Raw genomic sequence first — 21,785 nt, forward strand, 5'->3', positions numbered from 1 at the left:
GGTTAGGTCCTCTTCCTGTTTGTAAATGACTATGGTGTCATCGGCATATCTTTTGTATCTTATATGAGCAAACTCTGGTTGGGTGAGAATTGACTTCTCGGCCACATGCAGCACTATGTTGGATAGGGGGTGCAGAAAGGGGGTTGCCCATCGCTAGGCCCCCTGTCTGGTGGAAGAAACTGTCCTCGAACTGGAAATAGTTGTGGGTGAGGCAGGCTTGTAGAAGGTTGCAGATTTCATCAGTTACAAATGGAGGCGTGTTATTGCTGAGTAGCCAAGTTCTGGTGGTCGTAGTGGACATGTACTCCTCCATCCCGATCAGCCTTGCACTTGACTCCACCAGAACTTGGCTACTCAGCAATAACACGCCTCCATTTGTAACTGATGAAATCTGCAACCTTCTACAAGCCTGCCTCACCCCACCAACTATTTCCAGTTCGAGGACAGTTTCTTCCACCAGGACAGGGGGCCTAGCGATGGGCAACCCCCTTTCTGCACCCCTATCCAACATAGTGCTGCAATGTGGCCGAGAAGTCAATTCTCACCCAACCAGAGTTTGCTCATATAAGATACAAAAGATATGCCGATGACACCATAGTCATTTACAAACAGGAAGAGGACCTAACCCTTCTCCTAACTGCCCTCAATAACATACATCCCAACATAAACTTCACCGTTGAAAGGGAACAAAATGCCGCCTCAACTTTCTCGACCTCAGCATCCGACGACTCCAAGACAAGTTCGTCACATCCGTATACAGGAAACCAGGTTCGGGCACCCAGTATATCCATGCAAAATCCAACCACCCACCAAAACAGAAAGCTGGAGTATGGATGAACTTTTACAGAAGAGCCTTCACACACAGCTGCACAGAAGATGACCTGCAAGATGAAATAGCGTGCGTAACGGAAATAGGCCTAAACAACGGTTACACCGAGCGCCAACTATCCATGTGGTGCGCAAAAACAGAAACCCAGTTCAGACATCCAAGAAACAGAGATAACCCGAACCAAAATCCTAAACCCAAATGGATCGCCTTTCCATACCACCCCACCACATCTGGAAAATTTGCCAAGGCCCTCAAACCCTTCAACATCCAAGTAGCACACAAACCCATATCCCAAATCGGAAGGGCACTACCCAACTTCAAGAGATACTACCTACCGAAACTTGCATCCCCCGGTGTCTACAAGACCACATGCCAATGCCACAACACCTACATTGGCAGAACCATCCGCACCGTCCAAGAACGGATTAACGAACATGTAAAAGATTCCAAAAACGACACACCTAAATCAGGCCTCTCCCAACACCTCCACTCCACTAACCACTCCATCTCCTCCATATCCATATTTCACCCAACCGGCTCTGTCATAGAAAACACCATCAAAGAAACCCATGCTATCATCCAGCAGAAACCAGCACTAAACCTGGACAATGGACAAGCACACCCAACTTGGCACCCTGTCCTCAGAAAGATCCCCGACCTGAAAAAGAAAAGATGCTATGCACATACTCGACCCCCCTCCAGCCACGCGGGGAACAGGAACGGCACATTACCGAGCAACACGGCCCAGCCCCCAACCCCCAACTGACAACGCCACCGAACAACAGGAAGCAGACGACGCAAACCAAGATGCGCGCGCCAGTGCTGCCGAACGGGAAAAATCGCAACCACCGCCGCCCGGGAACAAACAATGTACTGACGCGGTACCATCTCCGCTTCAAACGCCGTACCCTTTTGTGAATGAAGACAGTGGATCTTCGAAATTAATAGGATTGAACCATTAAATAGTGCAACGTGGAATTACGAAATCTTTTAAATTTCACGTAAGTAATAAAGCTACACATTTTGAAATATGATCTTAAAACATTTAATTTATTAAATAATAGAAACTTGAATAAAAAGTAAATAATTCTTGCACCAGAACAGCATTCCGAAAGAAGGCTCAACTGGTAACAGCATGAATAACCTATACTATACATTCTAATATGTGGCCCACCCTACCATATTGCTGCAGATTTTAAACTTTGGCTAGCAACATTGCGAAACTTTATAATGCCATATTTATTTGGTACGGTCAATAAATAAACGGATTAATGCCGGGAAAAAGCAAAATAAAGTGACAGAGAGATGCAACTTACAGGATATGTAGGCCAGGCTGGGGTATGCCACATGTCTGTGAGAAGAGTTCCAGACTGCATAGCTAGGTGGCAGCACTGGCAGGGAAGGGAGGTTACGTATGTGCAATTTGCCTCCAAGGCGCCAGTCAGTCATTCATTGAGGTGAGCCATGGCGTTCACAGTGTCAGGTGCCACAAAGTAGGTTCAGCAATCCGTGATACAATCTTTGACAGCAGAAGGCAACACCGTAGTGAATGTGTTCATGAACAGTAATGTATGCTGTACTATGACTAATGACGAGTTCGGTTGCAATCTGGTTCAGACTAATCCCCTGACACTCCTGTATGAGGTCATAAACGGCAGAAATCGACTCATCGGTAATGCCATACTCCCCTGCGTTGTTGAGGCACCTGACACTGTGAACGCCATGACTCACCTCACTGAATGACTGACTGGCACCTTGGAGGCAAATTGCACATCCACAACCTCCTTTCCCTGCCAGTGCTGCCACCTAGCGACGTGGTCTGGAACTCGTCTTGCAAACATGTGGCATACCCCAGCCTGGCCTACATATCCCGTAAGTCTCATTGCTCTGTCACTTTATTTTGCTTCTTCACGGCATTAATCCGGTTATTTATTGACCGTACCAAATATTATTCTGATTTAATGATACACATGACATAGAAAAAACACAAACTTTTAAAAACACATACTGTACTTGGTATTTTTATAAAAGGTGATGAAAATTTCCATAAGAACGTGAAGAGGGTGTCTAACAAAATAACAAATCCAAAATTCTTGATTCTTTCATGACTTTTCTTGACCTTTCAGTGCTTCTTCTTGAACATTTTTTCCATTTTTCTTGACCCTTTTCTTCCTTTTTCGTAACGTTTATTTAATCGCCCCCTACTTAGGTATAGTTGTAAAATTAAGAAAATATATATTTTTATTCAATGAAAAACCCCTACCACAAGGCCGGTTAAGATGAAAACTGAAGCTGTGCTTTAACAAGAGATTTTAGACTTGCTTTAATTATTAATGAATTTAAAAATTAATGCATCAGACTTCATCTTGGATGGGGAATGGCCACATTACTTTATTTAATATTTTTACAAAACTTAATGCATAAAAGAATGTAATTTCTAAGACACAAAGTGAACAAATCTTAACCACAACTCCATACAATTTTAGATTTCCAAATATTCAATTTTATCAAATTCCAGTTCAGGTACATAACAATGAGAGTTCACTATACTGACTTTCTTGGCTGGTAGACACCCTGTTGAAATATTAAAAAAAAAAAAAAAAAAATCATCTATAGAACTGGATTTGAAAATTCAGTCACCAGGTGAAAATTTTCAGGTGCCATGGTAACCGGGTGTCATATTTTTCTATATATGTTTGTAGGTAGAAATTTTCAGCAAAAAATGCAGGCTCGACCAGGGTCTCTGGCATACCATGCCATTGCTCTAACCACTGAGCCAGGCCGGCTCGGTAGCTCAGTGGTTAGAGCTATGGCACGGTATGCCAGAGACCTGTGTTCAAGTCCTGGTCGAGCCAGCATTTTTCGCTGAAAATTTCTACGTAGTACAACTCCTTTGCATGCCTAATCTTCACCTGTCTCTAGGTGTTTGGAAAACAAAGTGGAGACAAATCACATGGGCAAAAAATTAGCACAATTTGAAAGAGAGAAGGGGGAGAAGGGGGGAAGAAGATAGGTAAAAAGAAGAAGGGAGAGAGAAAGAGGAAGAAATGGAGAGGAGAGAGATTTGAGACTTGACGAAGTTCTAAAATTTATACTAACTTGAGATGCGATCCTTTCGACCTGAATTCAGATCTCTGATAGTAACGGTTTCCTCTTTCCGAGTAGCTGACATCTCTATATCCACCAACGGCTTCCACCAAAGATGTTACAAAGTTGTTAAGGAACACTTGCAGTCCAAGACGCACGATGAGCTGCAGAAGGAAGCTATGATGGTACAGCTTCATATGTTTAGCAGATGGTTCCTCACAGTCAAATAACTTCACCACGGGATCCAGCAACACTTGGATGGTTCTCTCCGGGCCCAGGGCTTGAGCAACGGGATCGAACAAGTACCAGGCTGCGGACACAGACGTATACGGATCCTCCATGAGTTCTCTAATGTACGGAAGAATCAAATCCATACCCTCAGAATTCACTTTCGGCAGTAAGATGGTCAGTTCCCGAGCAAAAGCCTTCACTTTGCAATCACTGATCTTTTCAAGAAACTTCACCCGCTCATCCTCGGAAATATCACAGAACAACAAATCCTCTTTGAGTCCATCGTAATCGTGAACGGTTTGCAACAGCTTGTACAAGTGGGAAAAATAAGACGGGAACGGGAAAATTGAAGTTAAAGGCTGTACAAGCTGATGCGCTGATGGCGGGGGTAGCCCCAAAGATGTAATGGTTGGATACTTAAAAGGCAAGAGCGGTTTAGCGACCCTGTCGGAACTACTTGATGATTCTTGGCCAGATAAAACTCCAGAGCTGTTCGCCGACGACTTATCTTTGTCTTCCACTACAGAATCGTCACTGTGCACTTGCAAAAGGAGACTTGCGGCTTGTTTCACGCACCTAGGAAAGTCCAAAGACTCATTCTTGAGAACAAACCTACAGCACTTCAATCTGTCCTCAAAATTTTGCGAAGAAACAGGTCTCAGTCGAGCAGCAAAAAACAATTCCATCACTAAGCAACCCAAGACTTGCATTTCACGTATTCGACGACTAGCAACTGCTTGTTTGTAGTTCACATTTTCCCCTGCACTGACACTGCTTAATTTTGGTAACTCGTGGAAGGTTTTCCCCACAAAACCATACAATGATTCAACCTCGACCAAGGCAGTTACTGGATTATAATCTTTTGGAATGGTTATGCTTTTTGGTTCTGGCCTCTCCTTTTCTTCAACAAGAGAAGTTCTAGATTTGCTCAGGAATTTGGTCAGGGCTAATGATCGAGGTTCTTCTTCTTCAAATCCAGAACTATGATCTTCATCTTCACTCTTATCTGGCTTATCACTCTCTAGAAGAAGAGAAGTGCAATATTATAACAGAATAGATATGAATATAGCAAACTGTAACTTCTACTAGTATTTCAAACATATTAGTTTGTTTTAAGTCCATTTTATGAACAGTTTGATAAGGACGGGACATATAGTTTAAAGTAGCATCCAAACCACAGTGCAAAATGGCCTCCACTGAGGATCGAACCTCGTATCCACTGATTACAAAGTGTTATCACAACCCCACTTACGAGGTGCTCAAACTAGTATTCACAAAAAAACACGGAATGACTCCCATTTAACGTAGGGGTCATTCCATATCAGTCAACCAGGGCCTCCAGGTCATAGCCATCAATTTGGATGAAATTTGCCATGATCGTTCAATAATGCCTGGAAGGCTGCTCGTATGACAAATATTAGGTTCTTCTGAGAAACTTTACAGAGTTATAGGCTGTGGAAGAAGGTGGAATGGTATGTATGTAATTTGACTCAAATCTGAGCAATGAACATCACAGGCCAGTGATCTTTACACACTCAACAAACCTCCATGCAAGGTACATGTGCATTGTATCAAAAAACCCACAGCTTGTTTACATTAGCAAATTAAAAAATCCAAAATATAGCCTAGAAAGTCTTACGTGTCAAAAGATGCATATTCTGTGCACCTGAAAATACAACTGTACTCTACCCAAGAACGTGGCATTAATTTTTCTAGTAACCTTGATGCAGGCTGAAGAGACGCACATTAGGTTGCCTCCATATCTATCATGTGGCTGAAGATACATAGGAAAATTATCAGAAAATGGTGTAATTTTGAAATGGTGTAGCACAAAAGGGGACAGTTGATATCGACACCAAGTTGAGCACATATTCAGACCTTCTCCTAATGGGTGTCAAAATACCAACATGTTATTGCAAGACACTAGTACACAGGTTTAAAAACATGTATTGGAATAGGTGGCCATATTTTTGTAACAAAATAAGTAAGTAAGTAGTGAATAATTACATAATTTTCCTCCACTGAACTCATATTATTACTAATACATGATTAGAACATAAAAGTAATTGTCATAAATAGCACAAAAAAGCAGTATCATCTACACATCTTATAAAATTATAATTAGATATGAATAAAGGAGAATTATACCTACTTTTTTTATCCTTAGGAAGTCCCAGATGAATCTTAGGAGGAGTTTTTCCATAATATGGAGATGGAATAATACGATGTGGGTGGGGCTGTGAGAATAATTGCACAACTCCATTGTTCGTAAGGTTTGTGTGATTGTCCACAAGATGAAGACACACATTCTTGCATTTTATTGCAGCATTTCCTGATAACCTGAGAATGAGAGGAAAATAACATTCCGTATGTAATAATTTATATTATTTAAGTAACCTGTGTAATGTGGTAACATTTGGAAAACTTACCAAGACTCTTCTTCAATGAAAGTTTACAATAGTTATGATTAAAATAAGCAACTGCTCTATTCTAGTCTGTCTACTGTAAAATGAAATGAAATGAAGTCTCTTGAAAAGGGAATGGAAAATATTAGGTCTGAACCAATGCCAAAAATGGTATAGGATAATATCAGTAGATTGTTTTCACAAAGTGCCAGCTGATACTTTCCCAAAGTTTAAGTAGTTAGTGGGGTTAGCAAAGATGTCTTGCAGCACTTTTGTTGAGTTTATATAAAATTTACAGTTTTTTTGCTTACTTTGCACCAGTAAACATGTGGTAACATGGATTTTGTGATTAAATTGCTATTATTTTAATATTCCAATGTAGTTCTTCAATATTTTAAAGCAAAACTCGGGTAAATTGATGTATATGATTGCAGTGGAATACATACGTATTACAGTGGAAACTCGATTTTACATTTCTCATAGGACCAAGCTCAAAAAACTTAAAATGCGGGAAAATGTAAAATTGAGGAACATTTTATAACATTTTGCTATGTTGGGACCATCATTATTGAATGTATAACATGGGAAAATGTAAAACCCGGAAACATAAAATCAGGGTTCCACTGTAATAGTTATCAATGTGTTGAACATGGTGTGAAACAGTATTGGCTCGGCCCTAGAAAATATGGAGATAAAACATTCCATTTATTGTATCATTTTGTTCATGAGAACAATTTTAATCTGTATTTATATTTTTGTTATTTAACAGTGAGTGTTCAGTTATCAAATCATCATTGTGATTAGCCAAAGGTAAATTTCCCATTCATTCTTGACATTGTGAGCAGCCAAAAGTGAGTTTCCTGTTATCTAATCACTACAGGTATGCATATTTCGTTTTTGACGAAAACACAAAATGTGAAATAACACATTCTAATGTTAATTTTTCATGTTTCTGAAAGGTGTGAGGTGCATTTTCCTACCCTGTTTTGTCACGAAATGAACTGCAAAATGGGAAATTGGCTCTTAAACAAGAAATTTACCGTTTATATACCGATGCGACACTTTCTGAAGTCTGAATTATCCTGTGAGTTATGCAATTCACTGATATTGATTCATTTTGCTACAAACATTTGAGAAGCAAAAATGGACTCTTTTATACAGGATTAAACTTGATATTTTGATAATGATTTAATGTGCTATTACAAGGGATATGTTTATTTTGTGTAATAGTGCAGTTTTAAATCAAATTTAGGATTATATTTACATTTTTAAAACCAAAATGTCATTTTATATACTGCTTTTTCACCACTATAACAACGAAATTTCACTTTATTTACCGCTTTTGAATCCGAAATTGACTGTTTTTGTACCGAAATTTTACTTTTTTATTTACCAAAAAAATGTGTCTCTACTAATCACAATTCATCCTCATCATTGTGATTAACCAAAAGAAGCAGAAAAAGTGCCATTAAAAAAATCATCCTTTGTTTTTTTGTCATGTATGTCAAACTATTAGCAATATGTATCTATGGATAGAGGAGAAGAATTTCGTTGGTCACTAACAAATCCACTTACTTATATCCAAACGTCAGATCAATCCAATGATGCAGCCTTTCAGATACATGGACACTTTCCAAAGCCTGACGATGCACTTCTATAAAACGCTCTGGTGAAGATGCCCAAGGTGGAACCTCCAGATCGGGAAGATCTTCATGAATTGACTAAAAAAAAATAATTTATAAAACGCATCATGTTCTGTCATCTTAGCAGAAAGAGTATTATAATAATAATGAGTGGTGTAACAGCTCGTGAGGGCCGGTGCCTACCTACAGACTGCCTGCCTTACTTCGACGAGTGGTGGGAGATGAACCAACCAGTTGCAGGGTTAGCATGACAAACCCCCAGTTGGTGTTGTAGGTTTCCACTACTCATTCGTAGTTCCCCAATTGACTTCAGCTTTCATGTCAAAGAAAAATATCACTTTATGGCTGAAAAGATTATTTAATTAAATGAGTAAAGTAGATGATATTAAGACAGACTAAGAAAACAGACTCATTAGCATACTGCAAAATGTTTGTAATTTTTTTGATAAATACAGTGTTTCATAATATTCTTCAGGGCTGCAAAAACTAACTCTATTTATCTCATTGCTTGCATCTGTTGACAAAATCCTGTACTGCTAGTGTACTGCTAGCTAAACAACAAAAATGTAACTTCCGAGTCCACTCATAACATTGCTATTTCTAAATCTATTAACATTAAGGCGAGGAGATACAGTTACGCACCATGTGTGCATTTATATGAATATCATCAGAATAAGCAATGCTACTGAAGAAAAACGTGTGGGTACAAGAGAGTATGAATTTCTCCACATGTGACAAGTCGAAGCATTTTTCAAAGTTGATTATTAAGCTACATACAACCTGTAAAAAATATGACGAATAAGAATTTTCGGAATCCCATGTATTCCTTATGCGGAATCAACTTCAACATCACGTTATGGCTAATCAAATGGGAGTTTCGACTTTTCTGCTGCGCAACCACTTCTTCAAACTGCCCTCTTCCCATTGATATCATTTTCTATTTCATCGGAAGTTTGATATTCCCAAGATAACAAATCAAAAAATACTCTCATATGCCCAATGCATTTCTCCTTGCCTCCTGGCAGTGTTGCCAAACCTGGTGCACATAAGAGCTAAATTTCACCTTAAATAAAGTTAAAACTGACTTTCAAGGAGCTAGATTTACGAAGTGCTTCCTAGAGTAATGTTAGTTGTCAAAGGGGTGGGGTGCTGCTATTACTGTTAACTCTAAATTAATGACAATTTATTTTTAGTTTTCACCATCTAGATCCGGCGGCATCACCCATCTCATGGTCGTACGAAATTGAAAATAAAGGATTCGCTGATAACAATATTATGCCAATTTCATGTCATCACGGTGCTATAAAAAAAAAGTAGAGGGGATGGGGAGATGCAGCCATTATAACAATATCACGTCAAGTGGAACAAGCATAACCATGGCAAAAGTTGGTCTATGTAGGCCGGAACCAGTGATGGTATCATAGTGAGGCACGGGGGCAGGGGTCCCAGTTCACAGGCAAACGACTGCACGAAAGAGTCAGATCTGGCTCCAAGAGAGCTAAGTTGGCAACACTGACTCGGAGGGAAAAAGCCGGGCGGAGACTGTACTGCATGCCTTGAATGGCTGCACACAACTCCTACTGGTTGCAAATCATAGAACAGCACGGGCAGCAGTCACAAATTGTGGCTCTGCCATAACCTAAGGTATTTAAAAATTCCTTAATGAATGGGGCTTCATAATGCAGAAATCCCACAGTGAATAGCTCTCCATTTTTGTGCCACAAAGGATCAAAATCAGGGTCACACGACCTTCAAAACACTCTGTACGTTTTTCTACAATTTAAAGTCTTTCGTCTCAAATCACCTGAAAAACATAAAATCAAGGTTTAACTGAATGTAAAGGGGCACTCGCAAAGAAACACTCAGGACTCAAACTTTGAAACTTTGGCGAAGTGACCACTCAATGTGGCACACCACAGTGGCAGCCATACATCTTTATAGTTCCCAGATTAACATCAATGAAGTCCTTTTTTCAAACTGTTCTCACTGCAAAAGTTAACTACAGAGGTAAACAGAAATTGTTGACATACCTTGAAGGTCAGGGGATCCATGAAGAATTCAGGTATGCACTCATCTGGGGTCCATTCTTGCATTCGTTGTATGGATGACGGATATTCCGCAGGCACCCACTTTGTTCGTACATATTTACATAGAATTGTCTTTGGTGTGCGTCTTGCCATATACACATAATATGTTATTTCCGACAAAACATCAGATATATGATGTGGCACCTGAAAAATAGTTCATTCAAGGTTAACACTGCATATGTTAATGCGAAACATTCATTTTTTGGTTCCGTGCGACTTACTCACTATCATATATAAGCATAAATTCAAAATTAGTTAATTTACTTACGTAAAGTGAGTATAGTTGTTGTAGACGACATTTCGGTGGCAACTGCCCCTTCTTCAGGTCATGAAGTCTGCTATTAAGTGCATACGTAAAGCTTCGTCATTTAGAAAGGATCAAGGTATATGTATGAACAGTTTGGATGTTAGGATGACTAATAACTAAAACATGGTAAAACTGCTATAAAAATTGTTAAAACCCATAATGTTACTCTATCACAGCTCCATGTTGACAGGAACAAGTATGTTCAATTACTGAGTACAATTTTTATAGCAGTTTTAACAGTTTTACCATGTTTTAGTTATTAGTCATCCTAACATCCAACCTGTCCATACATATACCTTGATCCTTTCTAAATGACGAAGCTTTACGTATGCACGTAATAGCCGACTGCACGACCTGAAGAAGGGGGTAGCTGCCACCGAAACGTCGTCTACAACAACTATATACTCACTTTACGTAAGTAAATTAACTAATTTCGAATTTATGCTTATATGTGAAACATTCATTGTTCATTCACTCTGAGAATATACTTTGGTAAATATATGACATGAATTTTCTAAATTTTCTAAATAGTTTTATCTGTTACAGAAGATAGATAAATATACACAAACACCAAACAATAAAAATAGTTAAAAACTTTTAATGTAAAAGAAGTCACATATGTCAACTCTTTTCCACATAGTACACCTGGGTAAACTGCATTTATGTGGGTCAACAACTGTCAGCTGTCTGGACCCATGACATGTATAATACTCTGGAGTTGGTTGTCCTCTGTTTTTTTTTCTTGAGTGCCTCTCTACAGTCTCAGCTCTTGCAGGTATGGTGGTTTAAGTCCCGAGAAAGACCCAGTTGGTTTTAGTTAAAATAAGGGGCTTGGACCTGTATAATATGATTGGTGCAAATAGCCTAGGTGCCAATGCACCCACAATTTTAATAAACCAGGTGTTTCAGATATAATCAAGAGGTTACAAAAATTTATTGCAAGTAAACTATTGAACTTACGTCAATGAACCAGTCCAGAACGAACGAGGAACGAAAACAGTTTGTGCGTGCATGTTTTGTTAAGCTGAGAGCTCGCATTCCTGCCGCTAAGCGACACTCACATCACTCACAGTGTTTTGGTCCCCAAGATTAACAGAGCTTACACCTTCTGATTTCTTTTATGGGGTTTCATCAAAGACAGGGTATTTGTCGCACTGATGCCACGTGATATCACAGACCTAAGGGAGAGTATCATTGCGGCGATAGACACTATCAACAGGCCCACGTTGATGCAAGTGTGGCAAGAACTAGACTATCGTATCGACATGTGCTGTGTCTCCCGTGGTGCACACATTGAACATTCGTAAAAAAAAACTGCATTCCTCCTTCGATCTGGACTTGTTAAATTAACGTAAGTTCAATACTTTACTTGCAATAAATTTTTGTAACCCCTAAATTATTTCTGAAACATCCGGTGTTTATAAAAAAAAAGATCTTCAAGGACTTTAGCCTGACAAAAGCAGACAAAAAGTGAAGTCTGACAACAGAAAAAAAATTAATTGAATTATTAAATAAGTGCTTCTTTACGCATAATACATGGCCACGGTGGCTCAGTCGGTAACACGTCTGACTACCAAGCTAAAGGTCCCAGGTTCGATCCCTGGCCGGTTCAAATCCGGGAACTTTTCTAATGTTGAAAGCGGCCCCGGCACCCACCCAGCACCGAATAACATGGGTACCTGAGGGGTAAAGGCGGTCAAGGGCGTGATGCTGATCACATCACCCAAACTCACGACCGGATCAAGAAAGTGCGGGGCGTTACCCCCCCCCCTATATGCCTTCATGGCATGGTGCTATGCACAGGGGAGCACTTTACTTTTTTTACTTTACATGAGAGTTTTATTAATTTAGATTATAGCAACTGAATTACCTCTTTGGCCCACAGATATCTTACATGATACTTACATGATACCAGGGTGGAAAGTAGTAAAAGAATCAAAATTACTGACTAAACTGAACAAACATTGACTAATTACTCACCAATTTAATTACAGTCTATGAATTACATTAACATTTTAAAAGTGAAAGTGGGATTTGATGTTAGAAAATTATCTGGTCAAATTATGCCATTATCCTCACATGTCACCCTGCAATTTCTTCCAGTTTCCCCGATTGAAGAAAACACTTCACGGAATGGGTACAAGGACCCTGCCGCTACCCGCAAGACACTGGCAGATAAGTTGAAAAGTATTCTTACATTTCTTCCCAAACCTTTGGAAATATTGCCAATGTATCAGTTGTGGAGGGATTTACTTTGAAGGGAACAAGGGCCATAAGTTGGCAAGTTGAACATTTTATTTCTTACAGTGCCAGTCTTGAAACTTTTGACAAAGGTTGCAGATATACAGGGAAATCTTGATTTTACGTTTTTTGGTGAGGCAAGCTGAAAAAATTTAAAATTTGCGAATGTGTAAAATCGAGGAAAATTTTATAACATTTTGCTATGTTGGAACTATCATGATTGAATGTACAGGGTGTATCATAAGTAATAGCACAAACTTACACATTTCCGAGAGGTGGTGTTGTAATCAAACAGGATGGAAACAATCAGTACAGAGAATTGTACATGCTTGTGACAAATTCCGAAATGAACCGGGGGGTGTTCGAAAGAATTCGAAACCCAATGCGGAATCGAGTACAGTATCGCATCCAGATGCAAGGACGACACTTTGAACACCTCCTTTAACAGGTAACGAGTGTACAGAATTGTAACATACATGTAACATACTAACGTTAAAGTAAGTAGAATGTTCAGACCCATGTTTACCGAGAATTTTTTGCTTCCATTATCGTGCACTTTCAACTGTGTCAGTTTGTGCATTACTTATGATACAGCCTGTATAATGTGGGAAAATGTAGAATCAGAAAACTTAAAATCAGAGTTTCACAGTAAACACAGAACGAACTGATTTCTATAAACCATAACTTACTTGGATCGGAATTCCAGAATTTTCAAAATTTGGAACCTGAGTTACATCATAGGTAAGATCCAATTGTCTATCACCTTTATTCAGTCGAAACTTGGACTTTGAAAGGTCCCTCCAACCTCCAAAAGGTACACTAAAATCCATAATCCACGGCATCACATGGTGATGGTTGGGATTTCCGAACTGACGCCCAGCCAGGTAATTTAAGGCCATAATGTAGTCAAAGTTCGACACTTTACCGCGGACCCACAGTTCCAGTAACTGATGTAAAGCAACATCGTGAACAGATGTCGCTTTATCTAGCTTATTGTTTCCTATGCACTGGGAGATGCCCTTCAAACTGCTCCTGACGATATTTTGAGCTTCCGGATTCTCAATCAAAACGTCTTGGTGGACCGATCTCACATTATCTAGCTTTGTTTCTTTAATCGGCGGTGAAGAGTTCGTCACTGGTACGTGAACATTATCGAGCACACGTGGCAACACTTGCACCCACATGTTTTCCGTAATATGAATGTCACGCAGGGTCAAATCACCAAGTGCGAGGCCACGATCATGAGTTCCTCTCATTAACTGGAGTAACTGGTAAATTATAAACAGCGGTTTCGTGTAGGAATTGCCCAAGATGGCAGGACTGAACGTAACACAGTCATGAACAGTATGTTTGATGTACGGTTGGATGATTAAAAAGTAACACTTGGTGTCCACTATGCAATATGCCGGTAACACATTTGTATGTGCTTCGTGTTTCTTTGTTCGCAAATGCAGCTCGTCACCGTCGATTCCTCTGGATATCACTGGTAAGCCAAATGTCCGCATCAAAATTTCACCCATCAGAGCATCACAATCAACCAGGTTGATGTTCGAGCTTTCCCTCCCATCAGCAAATATTGATGAGCCTGAAAGAAAGACAAAATATTCAATAGAGTTGGTACAGATTAATCAGTGCTCCGTCAGTAAAGACACATGTTTTCATGAAAAATTCAGCGCAAAAAATTTGCACGATTCAAAAGCACTATATAAAAATGGCATTTTGGTATTAAAACGAGGTACCGGGTTCGATACACATAGCATAGTGGTTTGGATTCCACTTTAAACTGTACATCCAGTCCCGATTACCATATACATGCATAAAGTGGACTTCAATTTTGATAAAAATTCAAGTATTACAGTTAACAGTACGAGGGTCACTATTTATATTTTGAGCCTTGGCAACACTGATTGAAGTTAGGTACGATTTGATGTTTGCACGGAATCGTCTGGCATTATTGACCATAACGTACTTCAAATGTTTTGTCAATAGCTTCATTTGTGTTGTTTATGTTGCCTTGGAGATTGCGCGACAACGATAAAATGGAATTAATTCGTGAACATTTTCGTGCGATGATTTTTTACGATTTTCGACGTGGATTATCAAGACAAGAGTGCATCGATCAACTTACTTCCACATTTGGCGATGAAGGTCCTTCCTATGCCACTGTGAAACGCTGGTATAACGAATTTAATCGTGGCCGCCATTCGCTCACCGACGAGATTCGCGAAGGTCGTCCAAAATCAGTTGTTGTTCAAGAAAACATTGATGCTGTGCAAAACCTACTACTGCAAGATCGTCATGTGACATACTGTGAGATTGAGGCAATCATAGGAATTAGTTCCACCAGCATATATAAAATATTACATGATCATTTAGCTGTGAGAAAGGTATGTTCTCGTTGGATCCCACACAATTTGACAAAAACTCAAAAAGACGCTCGCGTCAATTGGTGCAAACAAATGCTCAATAAATACAATCGTGGTGCTTCAAAAGATGTATATAAGATTGTAACAGGTGACGAATCATGGATATATGCATATGAGCCGGAACGTAAACAGCAGTCGACTGTATGGGTGTTTCAAGATGAACCCAATCCAACAAAAGTTGTTCGCGCTCGAAGTACATCCAAACAAATGGTCGCCTGTTTTTTCAGGAAAACTGGTCATGTGGCAACTGTGCCTTTAGAGGAACGTAGAACGGTCAACTCTGAATGGTACACAACAATTTGTTTGCCAGAGGTCTTTGGTCAAATACGGAAAACAAACAAAAGCTGTTGGATCATTCTTCATCAAGACAATGCCAGCTGTCACACATCTCGTCTAACAACAGACTTTATGAACAGTAAAAAAATTGAATTGATGGGTCATCCGCCGTACAGTCCTGATTTGGCACCCAATGACTTCTTCTTGTTCCCGAATGTCAAGAACAAATTGCGTGGACAACGATTTTCGTCAGCGGAAGATGCCGTTGATGCGTTCAAAAACCATATTATGGAGGTGTCTCAAGAAGATTGGAAAAACTGCTTTGACAAATGGTTCGAACGAATGCAAAAGTGTATTGACCATAAAGGAGAATACTTCGAAAAACAATTAAGCAGTTTTCAATGCCAAATTCCTGTTTTTTCATTGTTAGGCTCAAAATATAAATAGTATAAATAGTAACCCTCGTAGAAGGTATTTCACATATTGTTTGATTGTTTTAACTTCCGATTGACTTTTATTTCATATTGTGTCCCGCAGGTGACAGCACAAAAAACAAACAATTTATCCCTTAACTGTTTACATTTCCCTCTACTAGATTATTAAAAGGTCAATTACTTTGTCTTAAATAGTTAATTTATTATTGCATGAAAATTCACAGAAATTAAAATAAAGTTCTTATTAAGTGAAGAGGAAGTGTTTTATTAGCCCAACCTGTGACAAAAATTGTTCACTTATTGCTATAGATCTGGGAAAGTATTCTAAGGGTAATTATTTTTAATCAACAGTGTGTAGTTTCATAATTCATTACACAGAAACTGTAAAAAAAAAAAAAAAAAATGTTGCTTAACTATTAGTAGACTACTTACTTTAATGACACAAATGTACTCTGTGTGTCCCACCCGTGACAATGAAATGGCTCTGAAGCACCAGTTGGCTCATTTTGGCAGATACCGGTCAATATTTTTCCACAAATTGAGTGTTTCATAAGATCCATAATCCACGGAGCAGTACAGACATTCGTTTACGTTGTCTGATGAGGTGGCCCACTTGTGGGATCCATGAGTATTACCGTGCTAATTGTCCAGACTATTTTCATTATTTTTTTTCTCCCATGTGATTTTAAGTCATGGATTTTTATGCATGCAGGTGCAGAAGTTGTCAACAGCTTGTTTTGAGTTTTCTTATAATTCTCGAAACTCTGATTAGGTCAAATAAAGTGCACGGACATGGTGATGGACAATTTGCACGGTAATACTCATGGATCCCACTGTACACAAACATCTTGAAATTTGCACCACAGCAGTACTAACATAATGTGATGTTCTGCTTCAAATTACATCTAAATGTTCTGACATCTGTTGGTCACATGTTGCAACTTTGTTCTTCATATAATTTTGCTTTGAACAGGTACTATTGTAGCTTTAAGTCCATTTATGCATAGAAAGGCTAACCGGGACTTGACCTACAGTTTAAAGTGGGATCTAAACTACTGTGCAATATGCCTCCACCAGGAATTGAACCTGGGACCCCTTGATTACAAGATCACGTTACCACTACACGATCGGAGAGGCCCGTCTAAGGTTGTTCTGCCATCTGAAGTATCTCTTATGGCACTATTTACAAGCACATGGCATTGAAAAGGAGTTTGGATATTGTTATTCTTATGTCTTCTTGGCTAGTTTCCTTTAGACAATAATTATTTAATTAATTAAATTTGTTATTTAATGTTGTTCTTTACCACTTCTATTCATCAATTTCATCTAATCATAATTCACCGCCACTTCCTAATTATTAAAATAAGATAAATCATGTATTTATTTATAATTTTATATGTATTTATATTCGGGCTGAGCCAATGTCGATGTATCGGTTGTATTTTGTTCACTGGTACCAGCTGGCGACCAATACTTTTCAGGCATTTTGGTCTTACGCACGAGCTGCAAAATCTGACACTTTTGAGGAGGATAATTAATAATTATCATGCAAAATTGAAGTTCCATATATTGAGCAACAATATTGTGCAGAATTGTGTTTCTTTTTTTTTTTTTTTTGTTACGTGAGAAGTACTTTAATGTTCTGATTCAATTGTTGAATACTGTAGTTCTTCGAATCTAAGGTGCAGGTTTTTGTCAGATTTTAGACATCCAAAATTCAGGTGCACCTTACATTCGATGGTGTCCTCGATTCGATGTATATACTACAATATACAAATTTCATGCACGTACAACATAGAATCTACTGCAGTCTCTAATACCGGTAGTTACAAAGAGTAAATACCTTTCTCTTAACTTTCCTTAAAATTACCGGTAGCTGCAATACAACAATCAACATTTTGTTTTCCTGATAAGAAAATGCTCAACGAAATTTTTCCCCTTTTTTACAACAAATAGTAATTCAATTGTTATCAGTTTTGTAATTGGGAAAGCACGGGAGATAGAATCTTAATGTTTCCCAGTACATACCTGTAGTCAGGTTTCGTTGACGCACTTGTAGTAAGGTACTGGTAACAGGATAAATACGGAGAAGCAAAAGCAAAATAAACAAAAAATTGTAAAAACAGAAGTTACCGATGTTGCAAGGTAAAGTACTGTATAGGTATTTGTAAACAAATAAACATGTACCCTATAAATGTTTAAATAAACACCGCAAAGGTTAAAATATGAATGTCTATGTTCATATTCCTGCATCTTAAATTCGAAGATTTTTTTTTCTGAAAAAATGAGGCGAAAATTCAGGTGCGCCTTAGATTCGATGGCATCTTCGATTCAAAGAACTACGGTATTTTGAAGGAAAACTCTGATAAATTGATGCTCCTAATTGGGCTGGAATACTCACCCAATAATATTGATCAGTATTTTGAACAATTTTTAATTGTTCCAATTTTCAAGCATTGGTATTGGTACCTGTTGGAACACGACTAAACAACAGTACATAAAATATCACAACTATGACAATAGATAATTAGTCCCAGCACCCATGCCACAACGTCAGGTAAAATAACTAGCACTCCATTTATATTTTAAACTGAATTTCAATTGGTGATTGGTGGTAAGGTTAGTAAATTAGGTTAAAATTCTCCCCAAAGGAAAATATTTATCTTTGCGTAACGTGGATATTTTCTCTGTTGCTCTACGACACGAGACAGTAAGACCTTGAGCTTGCCTACTGTTCGCACGCTGTTGTTCTCTAACAGCGTAAAAAATAATTAGCATCCCAGCGCAGCATTTCCTGCCGGTCCGTCGTGAAGTCTTCTTCCCTGCGCCTGGTGGGTGAAGTTACTGCAACGACGAGTCGGCTTTGGCATAAGGATAGGAACAACGGCCTTGAACTTCGCTCCAATGCTTCTCGTTGTAGAGATCAGGCTGTTGCTTCGGCGCTGCAATGTCGACCTGTAAGTCTACTCATATACTGTGAAATCTAGCAGGTTGCTTTCTTCTTTTTAACAGATCATAATGGAATTAGCTTTTTTGAAGCAATCAAGGGTAAAATTATTTGTTTATGTTCAATATATTTAATAGGAAAACAATGAAAAAATACTAACAAAAAGCATGCAATTTCATGGTAAAATATCCGGTCGTTGTGCAACACTGCAACAATATCACCCCTGGTATTCAATACTTTTCCATCAGAAGCACAAATCAGATACGGCATTTTATGCCTCCTACGTTTAGTAGTGAACTAACATTCTGGAGAATTCATCTGAGCCTGCAAACTTATGAGAACAGTACTGAATGAAAAAATGACAGCTGTTGAGATAAACAAGTTAGTTTGTTTTAAGTCCATTTTATGCAGACTTGCTACTTAGGACTGAAATCCGTAGTTTAAAGTGGGATCAGAACAATGTGCCTCCACCAGAGATTGAACCTGGCACCCCTTGAAACAATCAATTTAACTGTGTTACAAGACTTAGTGTCAAAAACACAATGCATGCAAATTATACTAACAGCGTGTAGCTGAGGCAAAAAATAAAGCACACTTTGCATTCACAGACCAATAACTTTTCAAAATGGTTAAAAAAATCAAAATCTGAACTACATTAAAACTTTCAGATGACTGATTTTCACTACTTACTCATATATTTCTTGTAAGCTTCCTTCCACAGATTTTTATGATTGGATTGTGAAACATAATGTAACAACTGGCAGAATGACAACTGAGGCTCAGACTCGGAAACCATTGGGTGGGACCGAGGCAATGGAATGACTTTCTTCTTCTGTTTCTTGATGCCCTGGAAGATACACAGAAGAATTACATTAGAACAGGACCATACGACCCATCCATATTGGTGACCACTTTGGATTTGATTTATTATCGAACCTGCAAGTAATTTGACATGACGAATAATGCACCAGGATGGGTAAATAGGAATTGTAGATTTCCTGGAGAGGTGATTCGAACAGTGTTCTAGGGTTACCAGCCAGGTTAAATTGGAGTTAGCTTCCAACGTTTCGAGGGCATACATTGCTCTCATCTTCAGGAAATGTAGAAATGAAGACCAGTGTAGGTTAATACACATGACTATAATGTGGCGGAGTTTGGACTCTGTCTTCCTATTGGATTGCTCTGGATCCTGGTGTTCTCATTGGCTGGTGTCTTGTTTTTACGGAGGAGTGGGTTCCAGGTGTGACTGAGTTGGAGTCCCACGTCCCTATTGAGATTGGTGCTTTCCCGTGAAATGGCTATGGCTTCCTTTACTCGTCAGTCGCAGTAACCGGCACATTTGGATATTATTTTGGTGTCGGCACATAAATCCTGTGTCCCTCGGTGATGCTGTGTTCTGCAAGTCCTGACTTTTTCCGGTTGGAATAATCGGATATTACGTTGATGTTTTTTTCCGTCGCTGCTCAATGGTGTGGTGTCCCACACTCACAAGGTATTTGGTATACTCCTGGAATGCGGAGTTCCAGGTCATCTTTGACTGAACGGAGTAGGGCCTTGGTTTTCAGTGGCAGCCTGTGAATGACCTTCACCCAGTGCCTGGCTAGAATTCTGCTTAACTTCCCGAAGGTGTGTCCTACGAATGGTAAAACTGTTACAGTTGGGCGTTCCTGTCCTGTGTTGCTACTGTTAGAAGGGCTGTGCAGTGCAGTATTGGTCCTTGTAAGGGTCTCGTCCTCATGTTCAGCTTCTCTTGGCTGTGAAGAATCTGCCTTTCTAAGGCCGACACTGTTGTTTGTGCTTGGTCTCTGCTGAAATGAAACTGCCTTGTTGATATCTCTGATGTATCCATTCTGCTGTAGACTGGTTCTGAGGTGAGTGAATTCTGATTCTCCTGGTCAGAAACGGTTACTGCCCTGTGTGCTAGAGTGTTCAGAACGGTGAGGCGTTGTGCTTTGTTATGGAAGCTATTGGCATTTAGGTACAGGTCAGTGTGGGTGGGTTTTCTGAGCACGTGGCCCTCAAGGGACTTCACAGATGGAGAAAACGGGAAGAAACCAAGTATCTCTACCTGGAACGCTGAGATAACTAACAATCATATTTCTACTGAGCTGCTAAGGTAAGTTGCACCAGTGTTCTCACACGGTTGGTGACAAGTGAGACGTGCGAGAACTGTTGCAATTAGCAGTAATTTTACTGATCCAATATATCTATAAATATCTCGTAAATTTGTGCAACATACTGCCATTTTGTCATATTTTTTTATGGATATAAATGCATAATCTACATGTCCTAGATTTTATTTCAACTAAATATCTAAATATGCAGCTTCTTTTGAATTACAATAATCTGGTAAGATTCATTTACTAAGTAGGTCAAAGAACCATTCAGGTTCTTCAAAGACTATTTGGAATATTATATGAATGATTGATTGATTTTGTTTATTTTACTTCACTTTTCTGCCACTTTTGGCTAATCACGAAGATGAGGATGAGTGATGATATGATTAAATTAATGAAAGGTTATGACAAAGATTACCCATACAAAAACTGGGATTTGAACCCAGTTCCCCTCGCATTGTAGCACCCTATGCTAACCTCTCTGCCACGATGGCCAGCAGGAATTTTATATCATATCAGTGAACGGGAAATTTTACATCGGTACTTTATCAGTATTGGCCAAAATTTCACATCGGTCAATCCCTACTTTGGCAAAAAAAAAAAAAAAAAAAAAAACACCTTTTGACAATATAAACATCTGCTTCAACGCAATGTTCATACTGCAAACTCTGAAGCCATATTTACACAGCGTAAGTCCTCTCTGGTTACCAGTTATTTACTGGGAAGAATTCAAACACATCATAAAAATTACAAGC

At 39.0% G+C, this 21,785-nt stretch overlaps 1 protein-coding gene across 2 annotated transcripts in view; it reads right to left on the reverse strand.

Annotated features, from left to right (window-relative positions):
- Wdr81 (WD repeat domain 81) overlaps positions 1–21,785 on the reverse strand; it is an 87,612-nt gene that overhangs the window by 59,343 nt on the left and 6,484 nt on the right. For both annotated transcript variants that reach the window (XM_083125414.1, XM_083125413.1), the window contains exons 4-9: positions 19,604–19,760; positions 13,520–14,415; positions 10,226–10,426; positions 8,128–8,273; positions 6,300–6,487; positions 3,929–5,168 (exon numbers count right to left, since the gene is read on the reverse strand). In XM_083125414.1, the coding sequence (XP_082981540.1) occupies positions 3,929–5,168; positions 6,300–6,487; positions 8,128–8,273; positions 10,226–10,426; positions 13,520–14,415; positions 19,604–19,760 (2,828 nt within the window). The remainder of the gene's footprint in view (positions 1–3,928; positions 5,169–6,299; positions 6,488–8,127; positions 8,274–10,225; positions 10,427–13,519; positions 14,416–19,603; positions 19,761–21,785) is intronic.

This window comes from Lepisma saccharinum, chromosome 7, assembly GCF_977018435.1.
Source record: "Lepisma saccharinum chromosome 7, izLepSacc3.1, whole genome shotgun sequence".
Lineage (NCBI taxonomy): Eukaryota > Metazoa > Arthropoda > Insecta > Zygentoma > Lepismatidae > Lepisma > Lepisma saccharinum.